General features: G+C 39.1%; 1 protein-coding gene across 2 annotated transcripts in view; it reads right to left on the bottom strand.

The window, feature by feature from the left end:
• Positions 1–26,097, bottom strand: part of CDC14A (cell division cycle 14A) — a 160,804-nt gene that overhangs the window by 10,076 nt on the left and 124,631 nt on the right. The window contains exons 11-15 of one of the 2 annotated variants that reach the window (XM_012654860.1): positions 25,049–25,208; positions 13,223–13,338; positions 12,084–12,131; positions 9,938–10,060; positions 8,876–9,215 (exon numbers count right to left, since the gene is read on the bottom strand). In XM_012654860.1, coding sequence (XP_012510314.1) covers positions 8,876–9,215; positions 9,938–10,060; positions 12,084–12,131; positions 13,223–13,338; positions 25,049–25,208 — 787 coding nt within the window. Of the gene's footprint in view, positions 1–8,680; positions 9,216–9,937; positions 10,061–12,083; positions 12,132–13,222; positions 13,339–25,048; positions 25,209–26,097 lie in introns of those variants that run through there. The other variant, XM_012654859.1, reaches the window with a different exon arrangement.

Raw genomic sequence — 26,097 nt, 5'->3', positions numbered from 1 at the left:
CAGTTTACTGCTTATTCGTAACAGAAGGCTGAGGGGCTCAAAATGGTCTGCCCAAGAGAGGAGAATATCTGCCTCCAAGTTGATAAAACAGTTCTCTCCCACACATTTGCCATTGAGCTGTTCAGACATTCACTCTCTCGGAGAGCCTGTGTTTACCAAAGACTTCTGTTGGGGGCAAATCCGGTGACTTTACAGGTAAGTAATGTGCACGTGGTGTCTGCGCTTGTTCGTACATGCATGCACGCCACATCTATGCGTGTCTGTGTATAAGGGGACTGCAATAAAAATATGCCTTTCTGGGCTAAAGATCTGACACACAGATACACACGGTGAATTTCAAATTTTGGAAAGAAAAAATGACCTACTCAATATCATAACAGAAAAGGTGAAAGTATGGAATGAATAAATCCATAATCGGAGAGGTAAGCATAGCCAAATGCTGGAAGCTGCGGAGATACAAAAATAAGAGACTATGTTTTCTAACCCTATGTTTCTCACCTCAAGTTTACCAACCAATTCAGTGGAGACCCAAGGCCCCACATCCTCGAGAGAGATGACTTGCAATACAAGAGAGGGTGATATAGGCCAATGACCGCTACAGGCAGGACAGCTTCAGAAAACGTCATGAGTGCTACAGTTGGGTGAGGTCAAGAAAGGGTGCACAGAGAAAGGGGTAGCACTTAGGCCAACTCCTGATGGGAAGGATTCTGAGAAACTAAGGGGTGGAGGAAGGGAGACCAGGTTGGGAACACAGCATGTGAGAAGAACATAGAGGCAGGAGGAGCAGGGCTTGCTCAAGGATGTAAGAAACTGCCTGGCAGAAGCAAAAGGTTCATGCTCAGTAGAGGGAAATGAGTTTGAAAAGCTGGTTGGAGAATACTTAAAGTGGCCCTGAATGGTAAGCTGGAGAGACTGGACCTACTTCATGTCAAGATGAAACTGAAAGTTATGCTCTAAACTACCCCTCTAGGGATAAATTAAGTATTTTTAAAAGATGAAGAAGAAAGAAAAGGCACAGCAGGACTCAAAAGCAAGATAAGCATCTTTGTGGCCCAGAAATCAAACCAAGAAAGTGGCAAGCCTCTGGCTACAAAGCTGGAAGCTGGCAGCTTCCACTCCTGGTGTTCCATTCCTGTGGCCACACAGGCCAAAAGCCCTTGGCCTGGTGGTACTCAGGGTTGGGGTCTGGCTCTCCCACCTGTGGAAGGAGACAGTGAGAAGCTGGGACCACTGCCCTCGGGCCAGGGGTTATACGGAGCCACATGCCTGCCTGAGAAGCAAGCCTGGGCCAAGCTCACTGAGAGACGGGAGCCTGGGTCCTTAAGACCTACTTCTAGACTGAAAGACCTAGAGGATCAAGTAGAGACAACAAGTAGGCCAGTAGATGAGGAGGGAAAAACAGAGAGAGGAGAGAAACAAACGAAAGCTCCTATCCTGTGTAAACCTACCAACTACAATTCCATAACACACAAGGAAAATGAACACTAAGAGAACTAATACAGTCTGCAACCAGGAGACAAACTCTCACAGGCTGAAATGCAAATATCAAAGCGATTATCAAAATAACATCACTTCAGATCCTCAAGATGAAAAAATGAAAAAATATCCATAAAAAGAACAAGAAATCATGAAACAAAAACAAGCAGGTCCAAATTAGAACACATGGCTATCATAAGGAACAAATTATTAATAGAAATGCCAGAAAAGAAAGAGATGGCCATTGAAATCAAAAGTCAGTGGATTGGGGATACAGTCCAGAATGGACACGTTAAAGACAATTTGTGAATTAGAAAACAACAGGAATTCAATCAAGAATACAGCCAGAGCTTAGGAACTGAAAAATATAAAATAGAAGGTAAGAAATACTGAGGAAAGATCAAAAGGCTCCAACATAAGTTTAGGGGGTATTGCAAAAGGAGAAGGTAGGGGAAAAGGCAGTAAAGCAAGATCCTAAAAGATAATGCCTGAGACTCTTCCATAACTGCAAAATCTATCAGCTCCAAGACTGAAAGCACACAGTGAGGCCAAGCACAATAAATTATAATGAATCCATACCTAAATACGTTGTGGTGAAACTGCAGGCTTTCAAGGAAAAAGAAAAATCTTATAATCCAGTTTAATTGGTTTTATTCTTTAAGCACAGAAGCTTTTTAAACAAAGGCTTAAATTAGGAAGCATATTTTAAGTGTTTTCTGGCAGCAGTGCAAAGACAGATAGAAGGGACCAAAAACATAAGAGCAGCTCAGTGAAGCTGACGATGCCTGCACAGAGCTCTCCGTCTGGTGGGGACAAGGGCTCCTGCATCTTTGTCTCGCTTTGCTCCACCAGAACAACACTGAGCTCATGCCAGACACACAGATAAATATTAGATATAACTTTTTTCAGTTGGACAGGCTTTTACACATATACAAGAAGCACTTACTTTGTTTTACTCTCCGCCAAAAAATAAAAGCCAAGATTTAAAAAAAGATTATTTTCCATTGACCCAGCAGTATTATTTATATTACATAAGAAAAAAAGTGTAAAATTAAGTTGGAACAACCACAGCAATTAATAATTCCAATGCATTTGAGAATATAAACCAATTCTTACTCTTTATATATAGCTGATCAACCTTATCACTTACAGTAAGTTTTGTGTTTGAAAGACTCGTTTCAAATGGAGAGTCAAAAATAGGTGACTGGCTTTATACAGAAAATTAATATAAACCACTGTTTAGCACTGGAAACTTAAATTGCAGTTAAATGTATCTGCTAACACTGTGTGTATATAAATAGCTTATATGCAAATTTAAAAGCATCATCTGAACCATGCTCACCTCAAAACAATTTGATGCTTTAATTGTCAAGTAACATTCCCAAGTCCCCTTGGGAAAGGAAAAAAAGAATAGCAATGTTGAATAAATGCCAAAGACGTGGTTCGATACTGAGATTGAGCTCATGTTCTTGATATTATTAATCTCCCTTAGCTGAAAAATTGCATCAAATCTATGGCAATGCCACAATAAAAAGGAGAGATTCAAAAACCACAGCAACTTAAATATTCATCTAAAGGTTAGAAAGCTAATACTAATCTTTAATATTAATAAATATGAATAAATGTCACATTTAAAATCAGGACAGGATGACAGTTTCTAAAACAGAATAGACAGAGGGAAAAGGCATCAAGTTTACATCAGGAAAAGCTATTATATACTACTGGAAAGTAGTAGCATTTTATTGGGAGTGGATGTTCAAACAATCAAAAGTATGAATTTAGCACTGTCACCACTAATGTTATTCCAAAGTAAAAATGAAGCGTGCTTTTAATGCACATGCCAATCGCTCAGATTTTCATCACACTGGTTATTTTACAAAGCTGGAATCCAATATTTTGATCTTATTCCAAGTCCTACTTTAAGGACTAATAATTCCTTAAAATATATATATATATTCTGCCTGATGTTAGAACACAGAAGAACTTAACCTGTTCACAGGCTACCAAGGTTGTTCTTACAGTGGTCAGGTTTGAACTGGAGAACTCGCCCAAGAGTCTCCATCACCAGAGAACAGCACTAACAAGTGCAGCATAAAATGACTCCTACCACGCAACAGAGAACTATGCTTCAGCCTGTCTCAACAATGGTATAAGAATGCTACGGTAAAGGAGAAAGTACACAATATTTAATTTCAATTTTCCTTTCAATTTTAAACCAAATGAGTATTTTACACAGTTTAATTTCCCTTCTGTGTCTAGAACTGTGTTAGAAATCATGAAATACAAAAGAACTTTATGAAATGTCTACACAAAGAAAGTTTAAAATTTGGAGACAAGTCTGGCATATACAGACAATACATAAACAAATAGAGATGTTCATGTATGTAATAGAAACACTATAATTGATAAAATGAAGTACTAAATATTCACCATGAATAGGAACAGAAGTTAAAAAGGAAAACATTGGGTGGGTTCAATTTATTGGGGAAAGCTTCACAGAGGATATGGAAGGTAATATATGTCTTTAAGTACGAGAAATTGGTAAAGAGGATAGGAATCTTCCAAGAAAGGGCTTCTGAAAGGCCAGGAGTAGGTGAGAACATAGCGGGAGAAGAGGACAAGAGAACACAACATTCGGGAAAGGAGTAGGTTAAATGCAGGGGCACAGATACAAAAGGGGAACACAGTACAGAGGGCCTGAAGCTCAGCCATGGATTTCAGGGTTAATGTTCTGGCATTAGGGGATCACTGGTCATTTCTGAACAAGGGAATAAGATGCTGAAACCAATATCTATCATCGGGCAATGCTTTAAAGCAGGGATGGCAAACTACAGTTCACCTTGGTTCAAATGATGGCTTTGCTGCATGTTTGCAGTACAATTTTGGGCAAAATATGTAACCTCTCAGATCCTCAAGATTTTTATCTTTAAAACAGAGGTAATAATTCTTCCCACATCCCTTCATTTAAACATCCATCCATACTTTTATCCAATCAACAAATATTCAGTGAGTGCCTACTATATGCCAGGCACCGGGCACATAACTATGAAACCCAGAGACCCCATTCCTGCCCTCCCAGAGCTTACAGTAGTAGATGATGAAAATTCAGAGTGAGAAGCATATTGTGATTAAGACCAAGGTGGGATGGAGAAAAGCTTGTGGGAGAAGCACCATGACCTAATCCAGACTTGGGGGCCAGGTAAGGTCAATGGAGGTGAAGAGCAATCCAGTGATAAGTGTCACAAAAATAAAACATAGCTAATATTCAAGACAGATACCACAAGTAATTTCAATTTAATAAAATACTTCCACCCCACCCACGCCATAATCACACATCCCTCATTTCTCAAGCATTTGAGTGTTAGGGAGTGAAACTAATTTTTTACAGTACATGGGTCAACAAAAATGGAACCTGGTATGTGCATAGCACAGGGCAATAGAAACCGCAAGACTAGCAAAAAAGGCCAGAGTAATACAAATAAAGTCTGACTATTCCTCAGCATGCTGTCACAACCATAAGGAGTCCTTAACATAAGTTCTTGTTTTCTGTGTTAAAGCATTTAATGACAGAACAAGGAAATCATTTTTACATTTTTCTGGGGGCTGAACTGCTGCAAAAAGTGAGAGAGCAATTGTAGCTTTCAAAAGAGATACTAATTGTAGCTTTTAAAATATTAGACTCCCTCTAAACACCCATCACCCCCATCCCGTAAGAGTTTCTGGGTCTTTTTAAAAGGTGCTGGGAGGATATTGCCATGCAGACTTCATTTTCCTACCTAAGGATTTAAAAACCTTTTTGTTAAATGATTTATTGCTAGTTCTTCAAGGATCCTAAGTCCTACATCTTCAGAAGCACTGGAAAGAAGGACAATCTTATTTAGACAATAAACCCACTACAATTAGAAAAGCTGCAATGGACCGTAAATGAAAACAACTCACAACCTCCTACATTATTCCGCATAAAGTGGAAATTTCCATCTTCATTTCGACTTTCTACCAGAAGTCAGCAGGGGCAGGGCTTGGAGCCTTCCCTCTCCACAGGAGATTTTCTAGGCAAAGATAAAGGAGGGGTCTGCTACAAAGACCTGCTGCTTCTTACTTCCTGGGAGGGTGAGAGAGAAGAAAATGTTTTCTGTGCTGGCAATTCTGTTTCTAATTGTTTTTCTTTACATTTAGAAGACAAAATTAGGAGAGAGAAGGGGGGAGTAGCAGCAACTGCCTACACAATTACTTTAAATTCAATTATTGGAAAATCATTCTATTCTAGCCAGAAGAGGGATGAGGAGGAGGAAGTGGAGAGGTAAAAAGAAATCACACAATAAGAAATGAAACCAAAATTATGTAAACATCACTGGCAGGGATCAACAATAGTCAAAAGAATATCCCCCCTATGCTTCCTCCGGCAAAGAGGAAAGCTGAGATCTAGAAAAAATAGAACACTATTCTTGTCAAGCTACCAATGCCACTGGCACTCAGCTATAAACATGGATTACACAAAACCTTTAGCCGTGAAATCTGCAAGATCTTATACTGTCACGTGTCGTTTAACAACGGGGATATGTTCTGAGAATGCTTCGTTAGGCGGTTTCCGACACAGAGCACACTTACCCAAACCCAGGTGGTACAGCCTGCTACACACCTAGGCTAGATGTTATGGCCTACTGCTCCTAGAATACAAACCTGTACAGCATGTTACTGTGCTGAATACTGCAGGCATTGTAACACAGTGGTATTTGTGTATCTAACCATATCTAAACATAGAAAAGGTACAGTGAAAATAAGGTATAAAAGATTAAAAAATGGTCTACTCATACAGGGCACTTACCATGCATGGAGCCTGCAGGACTGGAAGCTGCTCTGGGTGAGTCAGTGAGTGAATGGTGAGTGAGTGTGAAGGCCTGGGACATCACTGTACACTGCTGTAGACTTTATCACACTGTACACACTTAGGCTATGCTAAATTTACAAAAAAAACCAACTTTCTTCAATAACCAATTACCCTTAGCTCACTGTAACTTTTTTACTCTATAAATGTTTTTTTTTAACTTTTGACTCTTTTGTAACAACATCTAGTTTAAAACACACATTACACAGCTACCCAAAAATATTTCTTTCTTTATATCTTTATTTTATAAGCTTTTTTCTACTCTAAAATTTTTTCGTAATTTTTTACTTTTTCAACTTTTTTATTTAAAATTAAGACACAAACACATATATTAGCCTACATAGGGTCAGGGTCGTCAGGATCACTTTCTCCCACCTCCACGTCTTGTCCCACTGGATAGGCCTCAAGGGCAATAACATGTACGGAGCTGTCATCTATGATAACAATGCCTGCTTCTGGAATGCCCCTGAAGGACCTGCCTGAGGCTGTTTTATAGTAAAGTTTTTTTTTTTAGTAAGTAGGAGTACACTCTAAAATAATGATAAAAAGTATAGTAATCATAAACCAGTAACACAGTCATCTACTATCAAGTATTATGCACTATACAATTGTATGTGCTATACTTTCACACGACTGATACCACAGTAGGTTTATTTACAGCAGCATCGCCACAGACACATGAGTAATGCATTGTGTTACGACATTATGATGCCTACAGTGTCATTAAGCTATAGGAATTTTTGGGCTCCATTATAATCTTATGGGACCACTGTCATATACGTGGTCTGTCATTGACTCAAACATCGTTGTGCGGCACATGCCTGTATAACTATCTATATATCTTTAATACTTTTTCTGAAAATGGAAAGATCTATACTCTGATCTAAAAAAAGAGACTGATCCACAGTCAATATATGAAAATACTGACTGAACGCAATTCCTACTGTGATGTCTATGATTTATAAATATAGTTATGAAAATTTAAATGCATTATCATTTTATATCTAACCCACAGTTACACGGATTTAAGTTTTTATGATACATATATACCCAATTTACATAGTGGGATTAGAATCAGATTAAGGGGTGGATGAGCTGGCAGTTACTGGCCCAAACCTATAAAAGAATCTAAAATAATGCTGAAAAACATCTCTGGGAATAAAATCAGATGGGGAATGTCACATGTGCCAGAACTCCTCTTAGGGAAAGTACTGGAAGTAGACAGAGGGAGGAAAAATTGAAAAGAGGACTAAGGTAGGGATGGGAGTGGTAATGAGTCCAACACACCCACACATGAACACACACATGCACAACCTGCATCCTCATGGTTTCTAAACTGCCAACTAAGGAAAGTGGGTCCCTCAAGGATGAACCAAGGGACTATTGTTTTGCTGAGCAGGCTATAAGTAGCACGCAGCCACCAGCACCTTTCCTCCTCCCACCTTCTCCCCTGCAGAAAGCAGTCTTGCCCTGGGTGGTGGCTGGAGAAAACGTATAAAGAACAGTGGGTGTGGAAGGGTGACAGCCCGGGCCTTCCAGGACACACCAGGGCTTCTCGTGCCCTGAGTGCAATCAGCGTTTCAACCATGCTTCACATTTTCTTGATACATAGGATCTATTTCTCCTTCCTATTTGTCCTTGTTCCCCTCACATCAAAACTCACATTCCTATAGATCCCAATACCCCTAGAGGTAATCAAAATACGTTATTAAAGCTATTTGTAGAAGGGGTTAATCAACAGATTTTACACTATCAGGGATTGTTGATCATTAAAAAGGGAGCTTGGCAACCTAAATGAAGATCTCATTGGTAAAATGTGTGTGGAGATCTTCCCACCTACCTCTAGAAGAACGAGGACTAACTTTAAACATCTTCCTGATACTCTGCCTGCTCCTAGCCTTGCATCCCAGGTACCTACCTATAAGTCTTTCTTATAAACATCCTCCATTTGCCACTTAATTTGTTCTGGGTCAGTTCCTTGCAGGAGGTGAAATATTCAAGGGCCTAATGCTTAGTTCTGGGTCGATACTGTTCACTCAGCACCTTCCACATTTTAATATTCCAAAATTCATTCGTTGATCTATGACGTAGAAAAATATGATTCCCTATATCACCCTAACCAAAGCAAACGCCATCTATTGTGTGAATGAGCTCCTGGCTTTGTACGAGATACTCAGAGTGATTTGAAAACTTAAGTAACTTAAGTCAACAGTGTCCGTGAGGAATGGAATGAAAGCTGTTTCCCTTTGAAGAAAAACCACTTAAAAAGGAGTGGGGGCGAAGGAGGGAGAAAAAGAAGGAAGGAGGAAAACCCGGTACACTTGGCATTTACTTGAAGAGGAGCCGGCAGAACGTGTAGCGCAGAGACAGTTTCACAGCACAGAGGGAAGGCATCGATCAGAAGGCTTCCTTGGAGCCATTACATTTCTCTGGTGGCAGCCTCGGATGGGAAGGAAAGGCGCAAAAGCTGCACTCAGGGTTCTGAGGACCAAGAGGTGGTGTCTGCGAACTTACGGGGATAGAACGGCTCAGGAATCTTGCTGAAGAAGAAGAAAGCCCGGTGTAGGAGGGTCTGAGGATGGTGGCATGTTCCTCAGTCTTGGCGCTGCGGGGGCCCAGGTGGCTGTTCAGATTGCCCCCGCTGCTGCTGCTGCTGCTGCTTCTGTTGTACTGGTTGTTGTTGAGTTCAGCGTGATTTCTGGCAGTCGGCTGGGAGCTGCCATTCAAGAGGTTGGTGAACGGGTTGGCTGTGAAACCTGCCTTAGAGGGTGAGGAGGTCTTTTTGTTCTCCGGATCATCTGTTGCAGCATTCAAGTTCCCTAGAGAACTGGCTAGCCTGGAGTTTATGGAAAAGCTGAATGGAAACACAGGTGAGGAGGGAAAAACATAGACAACAATGTATACTCACACAGAGCTCATGTTTCTAAAACACACATTCACAACATTAGGGGAATGTGATGAAGACAATTCTGATCCATGCAAATGATGACAGAATGACTTTTGGAGATATTATAATATGTGGTCTTTAGTTACACATATCAAGTTCAAAAGCAGTTAACTAGGACCCAAGAAGTTTGCTAAAACAATTTCACTAGAGATCTTGAAATAGAACATCTGGGGGTTCTATTTGCCCTGAGGCAGAATATAAATGAACAGAGTTATATTATAAGCAGAGAGTTAAGGGCAGATTTAAGTACAAGATTTAATCTATACATATCCAATAACACAACTGCGTCAAACCTCCCTACCCACTTAGTTAGTTCTCACCCGCCTATACACAACAGGTGAGAAATGACAATACCACCATTGTTGGTAAGTGCAACTAAACTCTATTTTCTGGATCACTTTAAGCAAGCTGAGAGTCACTAGAAGAGGATGCTCTACACCATTCCCCTCCACAGCCTTGTCCCCTACAATGCCAAACAGGAACAGAAGCCCCAGAAGATCACAGAGTCTTTTGTGTTTTCTCCCCTTCCCCCTTGTCCCCTCCTCTAACAAAACTATAGCCAAACTCATTGCCTGCTGCAAACTTCCTTTACCTGAGTCAGCACCTTGGAACAGGGAGAGAACAATTACCTTCTTACACTGGGGCCTGAAGACAAAGAACCTCTGTTTATCCTTTTGGCCGTCGCTGAAGGGGACAAAGCCACTTTTGCTGTCTTCAAAGTAGGTGCAGATCCTTGTGGCGAAGAACTTAATCTTTGTGAAGAAAAATGGGCAAAGTGTCACATTCAAGCAGTGTTATCTTAAATATTCAGCAACTAACCAGGACAAGATAAATTAATAAGTCTTACAGATATCCTCGTGGTCCTAACAATGGTGACAGTAGCAGCAGTGAACATGCACAGCACTCACTAACTCTGCCTGGAGCTGTTCCGAGAACCTTAAAGAAGTTAAACTCAATTTGTCCTCACAATAACCCTATAAGGTAGCTAATTCTGCTGTTCCCGCTTTACAAGTGAGGAAACGAAAGCACAAAGGAAAAATTCCTCACCCAAAGTCACTCAGTTAGCAAGTGGCAGCTGGGGTTCAAATCTAGGATTCAAAGTCCTGCTCTTAACGATGATCCTTCCTGTCTTCCTTGGTCACTTCCCTTCTTCCACCACTGGTATTCATTCTTCAGCATGTCCTTTGCTTCCACTTCTTTGTATTTCAAACCGATCCTCTGCTTTCGCCCCTGCGGCTGCCCTGGGTGAGGCCATCATTATCTCTTATCCTTGACGACTAGGAGCATCCTTTAATCTTATTCCTTAACGATTCAAATTCTGAACAGCCTCCAGCAAAACCTAAAATACCTCATCATGTCGCTTCACTGTTCAAATCATTTAATCTTTCCTCAGTGCCCAAGAAGCCTAAACTCTTGAGCGTGGCTTATAAAACCACTCCCAAGTCTGGCGCTTGCCTCTCCGAACAGGCCCTCTATCCACACTTTCCCAGTGGACAGCCCTACTCCAGCTCCACCCAGTGCCTTGAGTTCCCTGAACGGACTGCACTCCCACCCTCATCCAGCTCGCCTGTGCTACTTTTCCTGCCAGGGCATCTTCTCTTCTTACCTCCCTCCGCCTCTTACCTCCCACCTCCATCTGACCCATTCCTGTCACTTATTCTTCAGTGGTTCAATCCAGCAAGGCTTGCCTGAATTCCCGAACAGGGTAAGCATCCTGTTTCATCATGTTTTCACGGTAAATCATGGCTCTTACACTATGTTTCATTGCCTGATATTTGTCTATTTCCCTCACTTGATATAAGTTCCTTGAGGACAAAGACTTGTCTCTCTTTTCAATTCCCCATGGCTAGCACAATGCTAGACTCAGAGCAGGTGCCCAATAACCATTTTCCAGGTGGACAAAAAGGGGAAGATGACTCAAATCTGGATAGCCAGGACCAAGTTATAGTTTCAATACCAAATCTGTTTTATCCTGGACAAATTGCTTAATGTAGCTGAACTCAGTTTTCCTATCTGCTAGAGAAAAGCTCATTTACTTGTAAACTCCTTCGTCATCTACCCTCCAACAACAAGCGCATGTTCTGCTTCTAAAACAAAAATTGGAAAAGTTGCATAAGGAAGTGAGGCACAAGCTTCCAGAGAAGCCTGGGACCTCTCAGAACTGTCCTGCTAAACAATCCTAAACCAAAGGATGCCTAAGAACCAGAAAGTGAAGACAGAATCAGCCTCTTTCCCCTATTCCGCCAACAGTCTTGGCCAAACATTTCCACTGCTCTCACCAAGCCCTATGCTGCATCCTGGTGCCACTCCAGGAATATTCAGGAGACATTTTTCCAGAGAAAAAAACCTGATGTTGCCTCCTCAAATGGAAGATAGGGAAGGAAATAAAACTAGAAAAGAAGGGAACAAATACATGCAAAAATAGGGTGAAAGACGGCTAACAAAAGTGAAAAAGGAAAACCAAGGCAACATCTATCACTGGATTGAAAGGAAAGTTGCAGAGTGCTTGTAGTTTACTGCAGTACTGAGAGCACAAAACGCATCGACATCACTACCACAGCCACACAGCCCCATGGGCACATCCGCAAAACGAAAATCCTTTTCATAGTAAGCATTAAAAACTAGGTGTATTGTAACAAGGTAGAAGAGAAAGAAAGCAATTTAAAAAGCGAAAAGCTGCATATAGTGATTTTCATCAGTGCAAGGCTTGGGAAATATGTCTAAAAGGAAGTATATATTTAAAAGCTAGTAGAATTTCAACCTCATTAACAGTACCTGAAAGGCTGGGACACAACTCTTGGTTGCCCTTTCGTGTCATCTGACCTGTGGAAATCAAAGACAGACACTCACACATCACCAGGTTCACACATTTTAACAAAGACCAAAAGGCATATCGCATGGTGTCAAACCAGTACAAACATTAAATTGGCAAAAGGGAGAACCTTGCAAATGGATGTTAGATTACTAAGCACCAGCTTGTGATCCCATGCCCACATCGTACTACAGAGAATGACAACCTCAACTTCGAGCATTATGAACCTTTATTTCTCAATCAGCCAACCAGTACTCAAAGAGCCAGTCTGACTTACGTGTTATAATTCTGCCAGATAACACATGAAAACTAAATTTCCTATGAATCTGTTTGAGGTTTATCATACTGGCAAACATCCCTTCCTGCTATGCATGTCTCTTACTTGCAAGTCAAACGGAAGTGGTTGTTTCTCATTATATTCATTTGTGGGCGGGGGCCTTGCCACCTAAAATATTACAATAAAGAATCTTGATGATATTTACAGATTTTTGTACTACATTAATCCTGAAATTTTTTTTCTTTTTTTCCCCCAATATGAACTAACAGCAGGTTTCACATGTTGTGGCAGAAGTCAAGGTCCCATCATTGATTCTGATGAGTAGTTCCAGACTTCAAAATCAAGATGGCTTATAACTTTATAGGCAAAAGTTAAGAACTGCTTATTCCATTCTCAAAAAATAGAAGGCAACCCTAAGGAATTAGTTAGGATATACCAAAGCTTGGCACACAATAATTTTCCACACACTCTGACTTCAATACAAAAGGCTCAGCACACTTGTGAGGATTCATCATAAGACAAGAAATCCACTCACAAGGAGAAGGGTAGAAATCCAAATGGAATTTGCAGCTGAGTCCCAGCAATAATTTACTGCTTAGCAGCTTAAGGTGGAATTCCAGAGACTGAGATGCAGCAGTTGCTTTCGATAAGCTTCTAAACTTTCCCAACAGTGATAAAATAAACAATAAACAACATAAAATAGTAATAAACCAAAAAACATGAGATAAACTTGGTATTTGTAGATTGGTATTCCAAAGAGAAGATTAAATGTTCTATGCATAAAGGAAAGCACACTATGAATTTGAAAGTTTAAAAGGGATCTACCTGAATGCACAAGATGGTGAGGTACGTGGCTGTCTCTGACTTTTTAAGGCACGTAGTTTGTCTCCTTGAGTTATGCTATTTTTCATTTCCACATCTTCATCCTCTTCTAAATTATTCTGGGAAAAAATGCATATTCCGTGAAAAGGTCATTATAAATAATTTTGCTTTATATAGATTTCTTAATAGATTATATATTATATGGAGATTTATATAGAGTATCTTAATATAGATTATTTCAAGTCACTTAAATGCACTAAGAATTCAGCATTGTGCAAGTATACACTACAGAACACTTGACTATTTGCCAGTTAAATATACTGGTCAAATTCCAAATCAAAGAAGAATGAGTATAGATGTGGTAGAATTTAAAAGGAGCTGTTCATTACAATGGATGAACAACCAAAGAGACTCTCACACAGACACAATCATGCTTGGGAATATAGCCTAGACACAGACTGCCTCAACACATATAGTACAAATATGTTTCCAGATACTACCAGGAGCCATCACTGCAAATTCGATAACTTGCTTTTGTTTCTTTGTTTGTTTTAAGACAGAGCCTGGCTCTGTCACTCAGGCTAGAGTGCAGTGGCACAATCATAGCTCACTGCAACCTCAAACTCCTGGACTCAAGTGATCCTCCTGCCTCAGCCTTTCGAGTAGTGTGACTTATAGGTGCCAATCACCACGCTCAGCTAATTTTTTTTAATTATTATTTTTTGTAGAGATGGGGTCTTATTATGTTTCCCAGACTGGTCTTGAACTTCTGGTTTCAAGCAATCCTCCCACCTTGGCCTTCCAAAATGCTGGGATTATAGGTGTGAGCCACCACACCCCCATTAGTTGTTCTAAAAAATGTAACATAAAATAATTTGGGAAACACAGTAATTTATTAACACAGTAATCATTTAACACTAGTAAAAGCATTCAAGCCCTCCTCAGATAGATTTAAAGGACTATGTTCACTAGATTGGTAAAGCATGTTTTTTTCTGAAATAAGTTTTTATAGTATGAAAAACGGAAGTACCATGTTAGTCTTTTCGCATGCCAGCTCACATTTAATTCTCACAACAACCTTGTGTGGGTGGAATTACCCTTAGTTTGTAGATGAAATAAAGGAAGTACTCATGGAAGTTAGGAATATTGCTCAAGCTCCCATCAACTCTTAATGACAGAGTTACGATTTCACAATCAGATTTCTAGTCCCCAGATGCAATGTTCTTTCTAAAATATATGCCACACTAACATTGCACCAGTGAAGACTATATTTTGCCTTTTTTCCTTACCTGAAAAATCAAAGTGCTTGAATTTGCTAAGATCCCTTCCAGCCATAATAGTCCTCTTCCCTCTTTCAAGCTAGAACTCTTATTTAAGAATATACTTCCGTCAGTCACATTCTGGTCACTTCTGACAGAAATACCTCTTCAGTCCCTGCCACCTACATTGGGTTCCATAGATACATCTGGGGCTCAGTAGGCATGTATATACCTCACTACTACATCTCTGAAATTAAAAAAGAGAAAAAGAAATAAAAAGCACATGGCCAGTGGGAAAGAAAAAATGAGGACAAAAGCTTCCTAGAGGAGGTAATCCCTTAGCTGAGTCTTAAAGAATAAAGTATAGGTGAAGCAGGTCAACACCCCTGGAAGGGTCATCCTGGCCAAGGAGAACACCAGTTCAACAGTCACAGGACCATGGAGCCTCAATGTCAGAGGGGTCTCTTAGGGTCACGAGTTGCCCCTCTTATAAAGTCTCCAGGAACTGGTTATACCATTCATTTCTGTCCCCACATCCCTAATGCAGGAAGAACTCGTCACCATCTAAGGAAGCCCACAGGAATAGAAATCAGGAGGCTCTGAAGGCTGGGCTTCCTAGCAGGATGGTACACCCAACAAAGAGAGTTTAGCTTCACCTCGCTATAGTAAGCGCTCAGCATGCTCGGATGTAACCAGCTACTTGTGCCTGATGGAAGGACCAGGCCCTAGCCAGTTTCCAGAATATGGAGTGAGGCCAAGAAATGTAATATATAAGCCCTCATGAGATAGGCCGAGAAAGCTACTTGGAGGACCTGACAGGATCCTTACCACAGTCAGTTTCCTTGTCAACTGGCTGCCTTTGTAGGTATTTGAAAGCCTAGAAAGCTTGTTTGTCCCTCCAACTAGGAAGATCTCCTACTCTGAAACAGCTTCAAAATTCTAAGAAAAAGTGAGCCTCAATCTGTAATTCTAAAATTCAAATTCTCAGTCAAGTGTAAAGGAATAACAAAGACTCAAAAATTTACCCCTATACAATCTTTCTGAGAAAACTATTATAGAATGTGCTTCAGGATAAAGCAAAGTAGACAACATGAGATTCAGGAAAGTTAGGGCTCCAACTGAGGAGTATGAAGAAAAGTCCTAGCATCAGAACTATATACTAGGGCTAAGAACAACCAGTTCAGATTGGAAAGGAGAAATGAATGGAATTGGTAAGATGTTTTGCTCTGTTGTGATTTTGAAAAAATTTAAAATTGCTTGGCACAACTTTTTTTGCGGGGGGGGAGGGAGGGAGGTGGCATTATCTTTTCCCAAATGCATAGAAAACTATGCAAATAAAAAAGGCAATTAACTCTAGGAAAAACAAAGAGAGATTCAACAAAGGAAACAATCATAGTTCACTATAAAGCTCAATAGTGAACAATATTTACATAGTAATAATGTGTACATTTTTGGTTTGACTAAAAATTATGATATAACTATATTGGGAAGCCAATGGGTGTGATGGTGATAGCAAGATAGAAGAGCTAAATCCTATCTATGATAACCAGGAGGCAATAGAAAAATGTCCAAAATTGATAAATTAAAAAATACCAATATAAGCAAGGTATTTAGAAATATGGCAGTAAAAATATCAGTATTATTTGCTTAGAGGTTTCCCCCTTTGAGAGTGGGTCTGGGGATACAGAAAGATGGGACAAGTGACTGATACTTTTTGTTGTTAGAATTCAACAGTTTTTGATATTTTTAAATATCAAATATTTATATTATTTGGAAAAAACAAAAACTAATTTTAAAAGATATACATTTAGACAAAAAGTTAAGAGCATATTTTAATTATAATTATCTTACATGTGTTTTTCTTTCTCATTCTATTGTGAATCCTAAAGGTAAAATCTTTTTTCATAAATTACGATATATTTCAAAAATAGAAAAGAACAAAAATACTGTAACACACAGCCATGCACCTAACTATTCAGATTTAACATATTTTTCCTTCCTTCTCTCATGTTTACTTAAATTAAGTACCTTTGTTTTCAAAGAAAAAGAAAACAATACATAAGGTTCAAAGGCTGGGTGTGGTGGTCCACACCTGCAATCCCAACACTTTAGGAGGCTAAGCCAGGAGGACTGCTTGAAGCCAGGAGTTAGAGACCAGCCTGGACAATATAGTGAGACTGAACCCCTAAAAAAATTTTTTTTTAACAATTAGGCAGGCATGATGGCTTGCACCTGTAGTCCCAGCTACTCGGGAAGGTGAGGCAGGAGGATAGGTTGAGTACAGGAGCTCACTGCTGCAGCGAGCTATGATTGTGCCACTGTACTCCATCCTAGGCGACAGAGTAAGACCGTGTCTCTAAAAAATAAATAAATAGAGTCCTAGTTCTCAACCTCTGGAGAGGGAAACCATGTCTTTTTTTAAAAAAAAAAAAGTATGCATAGACTAACCACATCTATTTATATAGAAATATTTATTATATCTATATTTTCTATATAATATTTGTCATAAGTAATAAAGGACAGGTAAACAGGAAAAAATATTAAAACCACCTACATATTTACCATCAGAAGCAAAACATATTAATATTCTGGCACAGTCTTCCACAATTCCCCTGTGCTATACACACCCCCCTCCAACATATTAATGCTTCTTCCTTACAAAAAGAGACCTATCATATACATATGCTGCTTTGTAACTTACTTTTTTCACTTAAAAATATATTGTGGAAGTTTTTCAGGACAAATAAAAAAGATCTCAGGCTGGGCGCGGTGGCTCACGCCTGTAATCCTGGCACTCTGGGAGGCCGAGGCGGGAGGATCGTTTGAGCTCAGGAGTTCAAGGCCAGCCTGAGTGAGAGTGAGACCCTGTCTCTACTAAAAATAGAAACAAATTGGCCAAACAACTAAAAATAGAAAAAATTAGCCGGGCATGGTGATGCGTGCCTATGGTCCCAGCTGCCTGGGAGGCTGAGGCAGGAGGATTGCTTGAGCCCAGGAGTTTGAGGTTGCTATGAGCTAGGCTGATGCCACGGCACTCTAGCCTGGGCAAGAGAGTGAGACTCTGTCTCAAAAAAAAAAAAGATCTCTACATTATATTTTATGGCTCCATAGAATTCCATCATCTAGATATGCCAAATTTTACTATTAAATATTTAATAGTAAACATTAATATTATAAATAGTATAAATATTTAATAGTACATATTTAACCAATACCCTAGGTCAGGCTCTTCTCTGTCTTTTATCACTGTAAACAACCTCAACAAAGATCCTTCTATACACACATAGTTTTTGAACACTGTCCTATTATTGCCTTAAGACAAATTCATAGAAGTGGAATTCATTTTAAAGCTATCTTCTACATATTATCAAATTGCCCTCCAAAAAGCCTGTACCATTTTAAATTCCAACTAGCAATGCTTAAGTGCTTTTTATTCCCTAAATGCTTGCCAATATTGTATACATTTCTTTAATACATTGATAGATATCCATAGCATTTCATCATTTAAATTTGTGTTTCATTTATCACTAGGGAAGTAGAACATTTTTTATGTTTACCAGCCACGAGGGTTCCCATATTGTTTTATTTGTGTTTTCAAATTGATTTTTAAAAGTTCTTTATATACACACACACAAAAACCTTCACTTGCATGTGTCCCAAATATTCCCGTCCAGTTGGTCACTGCGAGGAGAATGAATTAACAAGGTCAAGACTGAGGGCATATTTAAGTGGCTACGCAGTGGTCTGATGAGACACATGGATTGGATCAGGGTATGCGAAACTGCGTAGAAGTCTGGATTTGGGGAAGGGGGAAGAAGAGACAAAAATCTAGACATGCAGTATAGATCTGAAGAAATATACTAAAGGCATACATCATTTTTTTATCTAAACCAATCTTCCCTTATTTTGTTTCTGTGGCTATTGTATGAAGTTTGAAGTATTTTTAGGACTAAGAGGCATGGAAAATATTAACCATAAAATTCTCAGTAAGTGATAAATAGCCTCCAAACTTTTGACAAAAATAGTTACACAGCGTTATTCAAATGCACAATGTTATTCAAAACACATTTACATTAAATTACAGAGTTAAGAAACTGAAGTGCTATGTTAAAAAGGACTTTGGCCTCCTGGAGCACTGAATAGGACACACAGACGTGAATATAACCAAGCCTTATATTTATCAGAGGATTGATCCTATAATATATACCAGGCCATAAGAGTCTACGGGGGAAAATGTTTATTAGAAAATGCTGTTTTTATACTGTGAGGCATAAATCAATCTCATGGATTGGTGGGCTAGGGACAGCTTGAAGACTTTTCTCATCAGGTATAAGCCTCCTTCTTTATACCAGATTCATTCCTCATGATGACTAATACGCACAATCACAAATGACAAATGTGGAGAACCCAGCCTGGGCCTCCCTTCTGCTTAAGAGCCCCCTCCCTACAAAATACCAGAGCAGATTCTCATTGCCCTGAGCTGGTCAAGGAGAATTAGATTCCCTGGAATCTGCTGAAAAGAAACAAAAGCACATGACTGTTGGTAAGCAAGGATGAAGATGCCCAGTCCAAGGAAGATGTCATATCTTTGTCCCCCATAGGAAAGTGGTCTGCGCTCAGAACTCCCCGACTGCCCTTTGGAGGATCTAAGCCTCAATACTCTTTCTTATGGATACTAAACTGCCCTACATAAAAGCAGGAAAGTGACAGCAAACTAAAATACTGTACCTACAGAAGTACAATTTTTAAAGATATACTTATTTACAGATAGTGATGTAGTGTAAGAATAAATAATAGCATAAAGAATGGAGATTTGTTTTATTCCACAAGTTGTTCTCTCTATGTAGACAAGATGAAAACCAAAATAAAATATATAATCGTGTCCATAGATTTCAGTTAGATGAAGTAATTATTAACCAACACATCAATAAAATTGTGGCAGAGTAAGCTGTAGGGGGGAGGCTGCGGAAAGTGCCATTAAGAAAAGATCCATTAGATAGAACATAGCACACTAGGAAATAAAGATGGAAGAGTCATAATAGAAAAATGACATAAATAGAGGGTTTGAAATAGAAACGAGTAAAAATAGAAGTGAAAGAATTGGAAGATAAAGAAGAAAATGGAATTTTTAGCAGACTTAAATGATTTGACTCGGAAAGGTGGCAGGGTCATCTCTAAAGTTCTTTTCAGCTCCCAGATGTTGAACCTATGAGATGTAAAAGTTGGGGGAAGGCAAAGATGCCATCTCTGTAATAAGCTGCTTCTAACCAATAGACAGTTTGGATTTATCAGAGTACCCCCAAATCTGCCTTCTGGCTGCCCTTTTTGCTGCCACTGGTTAGGACCTTTAAAACCTGGACCCTCCCCCACGACTAACTCCCAGGCCTTCCACCCTCAGCCCCACATGACACCACAGCCAAAGTGGTCTTCCCAAACCACGGTTCTGTGTGCTGTCACTCCCTGTTTAACAGCCTCTGGCGGATCCCAGCGGTATCCAGACTGGAGCTGGAATGCCTTCACTGCCATAAGAGGAGAAAGTGAGGTGCTTACAAGCAAGGCCTTTAGGATTTAATTTTTACTTCATTGATTTTTCTAAGATGTACCTGCTTATGAGTACTTGATGGATTTTAGAAATCACAGTCTCTCGAAGATGTAATGAAAAGACTACATTCTTGTCTACTTGATTGTCGATTTATGAGAACCTGGCTGAACATTAGTAGCACCTGTATCTAATCAATATCTCTAAGTCAAGAACATCGACTGATTCGTATGCCAATATTGGACTAGAGCCCTAGAGTAGAAAAAGTGAAGGTAAAAACACTTGTAATTCCAGCTGAAATTTATTAGGAGAGGCTGGCTAAGGTTTTGCTCGGAATTATTGCATGTGATGTACTAAAGCCACATGGAGGCCTCCGCGGAGGGTGGCTGAGTGCAGACTCTGGAGCCAGAGCACCCAGGTTCAAATGACAGCTCCACCACGTACTTGGTGACCTGGGGCAGATGGCTTCACTTTCATTACCTCGGTGACATCTTCTGTAAATGGGCCTAGTAACAGTGCCTAATTCATATGGCTATCGTAAAGATTAAAGAGATAATTAATATAAAGTGCTTAGAACAGTTCTGGCACATAGTGCATTCTATCAATATTTAGGCAGCTGTTGCATACTAAGACCCTCATTCAATATTTGCACTTTAAATAAAGTACTTTAAATTCCATCTTCTTAAAGCCATTTTTTAATAACCCCAATCCGTAGTGGACCCTTGGGCCCCTGAATGTCAAAATGAGCACTTATTGCTGGTACTATTTTGTATTTGAGCACATATTGCCCTTGTGTTTCTTGGATTTTGCCAGTTTTGTGTCTCTGTCCTTGGTTTTTGTTTTTTTAGGTTTTTTTCTCTAAAATCGTAAGCCTTCTTCATTCATTCAGGTAATACTTTATCAAGGCCCTGAGGGGCCAGGAATAGAATCAGGCTGAGGACAGACAGAAGCCTTTGCCTTCATAGAGCACATCCCCTAGCAGGGAAGGCGAGATAAGGACCTGCAGGAAAAGTACAGCGCAGGGCAGAAGCAGGAGCAGGGAGCCTAACCTAGACCCACAGGATGGACTGCGTGTGTTTCACAGGGCCTAGCCCAGCACTGAGGCCAGGCTCAAAAGAGGCAATGCCTCTATTTTAAAAAACTTTCTCACAGCTCATTAAATTCATTTAAGCCACAACCTAATCCATTACTATGATCTGCATCATTCTTTCCACTGTTTTCCTTTACCTACTCCTAAGCACTGAAAAACCATATATTCAAATTCTCCAAATCAGGTAATTACAGAGCTTCCTAATAACTAGTCACAAGAAAATTCCTGTAGGTCTAGAGAGAAAAAAAAATAATTTAGAATCTCTGCTTTTAATCTTTTATTTTTTTTTAAAAAAAGGCAACTTCCAGAAAGAATACTACCTTTTTGTACTTTCTGTACGTGCAAATCAAATAAATCTAGAACCACCATGGGCTTTTACCCTGAACATTGGCATAGAACTTGAAACACATTAAATCTTTACAGCACCCTCAACTTATTTTTCCACTTGCAATTTACAAGAACAATAAAGGTATCATTATCTCTATTAAGTCTAATTTTGAGTAAACTAATTTCCCATATTCATGTTACATTTCAGACCTGGCACCAGATAAGCATGGCAAGAAGAGAGTTTGTAAGAGTTACTTGCACAAAGCATCAACTAGCTATAAAGCAGTCCGAAAGCCACATACATGATGCTGTGTAAAATATTAACCATGCCATCATTCTCTGGCATCTTTGAATTCTCTGATTTCTGTCCTCTAATTTCAGAAATGATAGCATTTCACTGGCTAAGGCTAAAATAATTATGGGGGGAGTTTGTGCTATGATCTGAATATCTGTGTCCCCCCCAATATTCACTTTGAAATCCCAACTCCCACGGTGATGGTATTAAGAGGTGAGGTCTTTGGGAGGTGACTGGATCATGAGGCAGAACCCTCATGAATGGGATTAATGACCTTACAAAAGAGAACTGAGGGAGCTTGTTTGCCCCTTCTGCAACGTGAGGACGCAGCAAGAAAGTGCCATCTATGAACCAGTAAGCAGGCCCTTCCCTTACCACCCCCTGAATCTGCTGGTGCCTTGATCTTTAACTTCCTAGCCTCCAGAACTATGAAAAATAAATTTCTGTTGTTTAGAAGCCACCCAATCTGTAGCGTTTTGTTGTAGCAGCCCAAATGGACTAAGATGGAAGGAGAGGGCATGGTAGACTCCAACATCTGAATATATACTTATATTTAAAGTAACATTTTAAATTTCAATCATATTGTATTCCTTACCCTCCCAGTTATAAATAAATGTTAATTATTATTAGGTTCAACAAATTCGGGTCTAAAAAACGTGAGAACGAAATGTTCTTTGGCCATTACTGAAAAGTCAAAAAACAACAGATGTTGGCAAGGATGTGGAGAAAAGGGAATGCTTATACACTGTTGGTGAGAATATGAATCAGCACAACCTCTATGGAAAACAGTACGGAGATTTCTCAAAGAACTAAAAATAGATCTACCATTCAATCCAGCAATTCCACTACTGGGTATCTACCCAAAGGAAAAGAATTCATTACATCAAAAAGATACCTACACTTGTATTTATCACAACATTATTTACAATAGCAGAGATATGGAATCGAACTAAGTGTCCATCAACCAATGACTGGATAAAGAAAATGTGGTATATATACATGAAATACTACTCAGCCATAAAAAAGAATGAAAAACCATGTCTTTTGCACCAACGGGGATGGAACTGGACACCATTATCTTAAGCAAAATAACTCAGAAACAATAAAACAAATACCATATGTTCTCACTTATAAGTGGGAGCTAAATAATGTGTACACTCTATAATGGACATAGAGTGGCATAATAGACGCTGGATGCTTGGAAGGGAGGTGTGGAATGAGAAACTATTAAAACCTAGTGGGCACTATGTACACTAACCGGGTGAGGGTTACATACAAAGCCCAGACTTCACCACTACACAATAGATCTATTTAACAAATCTGTACATGTACCCCATAAATCTATAAAAAAATTTTTAAAAGAATGAAATATTCTAACTACCAGACGTTAATTTCATACAGATCATCATATAGAAAGTACTATCTTCCTACAAGGTAAAATGTTTTTCCAAAAGAGGGATAAATTTTATGTTTGTTTTTTCAGAGTTCATAACTCAAAGGCCTGTTTACTTGAACTCAACCTGGGAAGGAAATGCTGACCAGAGCCAGAAAAACTGTTCTTGCTCAGCTATATTAATATTATCACATTAAAGTGTTAGCTCAGATTCTTTTTGTTTGCTTTTATTATAATAAGCCAGGTTATAACACAGAGACAAGAAAAGTCCACGAAGGCTCTGAACATCAACATAACCTTGGCTACAATTTGCATTTTGTCAGGACAGATGACTCAAACAAGTAAACTTAGCCACTTCATCAGTGGCTGTCCTGGAGAACATAACACAGGGTTTAAAAATCAGGTCTTTCAGTAGTCTCCATCCTGTGTCCTTGAAGAAAACTCACTCTCCTGATCTCCAACCACTCTATCTTTTTTGCAAAGAAATTGGTTTGGGATGCCAATCATTGACCTGAAAGAGTTATGATGCATTCCTTCCATTCTGGGTTCCCTGAGGGCTAAGCTGGAGGCATAGTATCTTTTTAAGGCCTTTGTCCAGGTGTGTTGGGTCACTATCTCATAGAATGTAAATCTACACTTGCTGCTTAAATATTTTTTTTTTTTTTTTTTGAAACAGAGTCTCACTCTTTTGCCCGGGCTAGAGTGAGTGCCGTGGCGTCATCCTAGCTCATAGCAACTTCAGACTCCTGGGCTCAAGCGATCCTCCTGCCTCAGCCTCCCGAGTAGCTGGGACTACAGGCACGCGCCACCATGCCCAGCTAATTTTTTTTTTTTTGTATATATTTTTAGTTGTCCAATTAATTTCTTTCTATTTTTAGTAGACATGGGGTCTCGCTCTTGCTCAGGCTGGTCTCGAACTCCTGAGCTCAAACAATCCGCCCGCCTCGGCCTCCCAGAGTGCTAGGATTATAGGCGTGAGCCACCGCGCCCGGCCTGCTTAAATATTTTTAACTTTTTTTTTTTTTTTGCTCCTTTAGAGATATACAAATAAAAACCAAATATAAACCAGGTGCTTAGCTTTATCTCAGACATAATTTGGTAGGAAAAACTAAACTAGGAATTGAATGACCAGCTCTCAAAGTGGAGCCAGTAGTAAACAACTCTGGGACCTTCGGCAAATAACAAATTTTCTGGGACCCCAGTTTCTTATCCATACAAGGGAGCAATTAGAACAAATGATTTCAAGGTTGCTTCTAGTTTCAAAAATGCTCATAATCCTAATTCTTAGTAAGTCACTTCCGTTTTGATTCAGAGGTAGCAGGGTGTAATAGAAAAAAATACAAGTTTGAAATCAGATGGACATGGATTGAATCATGTTTTACATTGAGTTATATGCAATTTCCTTACTATAAAATTGAGATAATATAACTTAACTCACCAGGTAGTTATGAAGATTAAATCAAGCAATATATACCAACTATTTAAAGTGGTTCACTTACAGTACAGCTTTAGTTTAAAAAAAAAAAATAGTTGCCCCTAATTATGTTTTCAACTCTGCATTTACTTTAGAAATCAGCACCGAATTTGAAGCTTTCAAAGTACCACTTGTGGTATGTACTATTTCTTCAACTGTCACATTAAATTTTTCTTCTTGACATCTATTTTAATTTTCAAGTAACAAGTTTGCTTTTCTATTTTCTTTCTGTAAATATTCTCCAAACCAGAGGAGCCTCCTTTATACTTTTCTCCTTAAATTACACCTTTTTTTTCTTTTTAAGGGTAATTGATTTCTTTGCTCTACTTCTTGCTGATCTGGTACTCTAAGCATCTCAGAGAAAAAATACTGCTATGTTACATGTCTTCAACTGGGAAACAAATGCAGAATGTTAGTCTTAAGGAGACAGAATCTTCCTGGGGAAAACTCACCTCTCCAAATCTTTCCATGTTTTGTATTTTAGATAAGTTTCCACCAATGGACATATCATCTAAGCTAGAAAGAATTTTATTAATACTTCCTTCACTGGATGGTCTATTTTTCAGTTTGGATCGAAATATGTCTCCTTGGACCCACAATGATGCTTGTTTTCTGTAAAAAAGAGAGAAAACAAAGTAATCTTTAACATAAACTACTATCGTCTCCGTAAAAGTATGGTGTCTTGAAAATGATTAGCAGATAAATATTTACAAATCAAGGTTATGAAATCTTAGAATAAAGAAAAATAAAGTAACTTTCAAAAAGTCAAAATTAAGTTCTATCTTAAACACGAATATCCATCTTCCAGTATGTGTCTATACAACATGCATGGGTGGACTGTTCAGGCCCTCAGATGCTTAGAACACATACCACAGCAGTAAAGACCATGAGCCCACGGTCTTAAATATGCATTTCAAATCTGTAAGGTATTTCTCAAACAGCAATTTGATATGTCTGTTTATAAAAACAGAGGAAATTAATTGGATTCAAAAATGTAGGTGAGAGGACTTGAGTTAAATAGTTTATTACCCCAAAAAGTACTAAACACCTACTTGTGTATGGCACCATGAAAGGCCCTCAACACCTACCTTTAGAAACCCACTCTTACAATCTAAAGGCAAGGATTGTAGCCTCAATTAGATCTTCCTTTAGGAAATGAAAATGTGTTTGAAGTTCATCTACAAGCTTTCATTCAAAAAGGCACAATCACAACTATTTTCAAAGTTATAAGAAGAGAATTTAAAATATATAAGCAAAATGACAATCTGGGGCTTCTATTTTTATTGATGAGGTCACCTTCATACATCTCTTTTAAGATAAATTACCCTATAGAACAGTTCTATCTCTATGGTATACCACACTGTACAGAACAGAATTAAACTAAAAACATTGTGGTTCATCATGAGGAATATCAATATCCAATGAAATAATAGCATTATCAAGGAGATGGTACCAATAAGAACACAGATTTCTTTTTTAAAACAACAGGTAGACCAAGAAA

This window comes from Propithecus coquereli, unplaced genomic scaffold (genome assembly GCF_000956105.1).
Source record: "Propithecus coquereli isolate 6110/MARCELLA unplaced genomic scaffold, Pcoq_1.0 Scaffold45, whole genome shotgun sequence".
Classification (NCBI taxonomy): Eukaryota; Metazoa; Chordata; class Mammalia; order Primates; family Indriidae; genus Propithecus; species Propithecus coquereli.
Note: the sequence above shows the minus strand (reverse complement) of the source record. Positions and strands in the feature narration are given on the sequence as shown.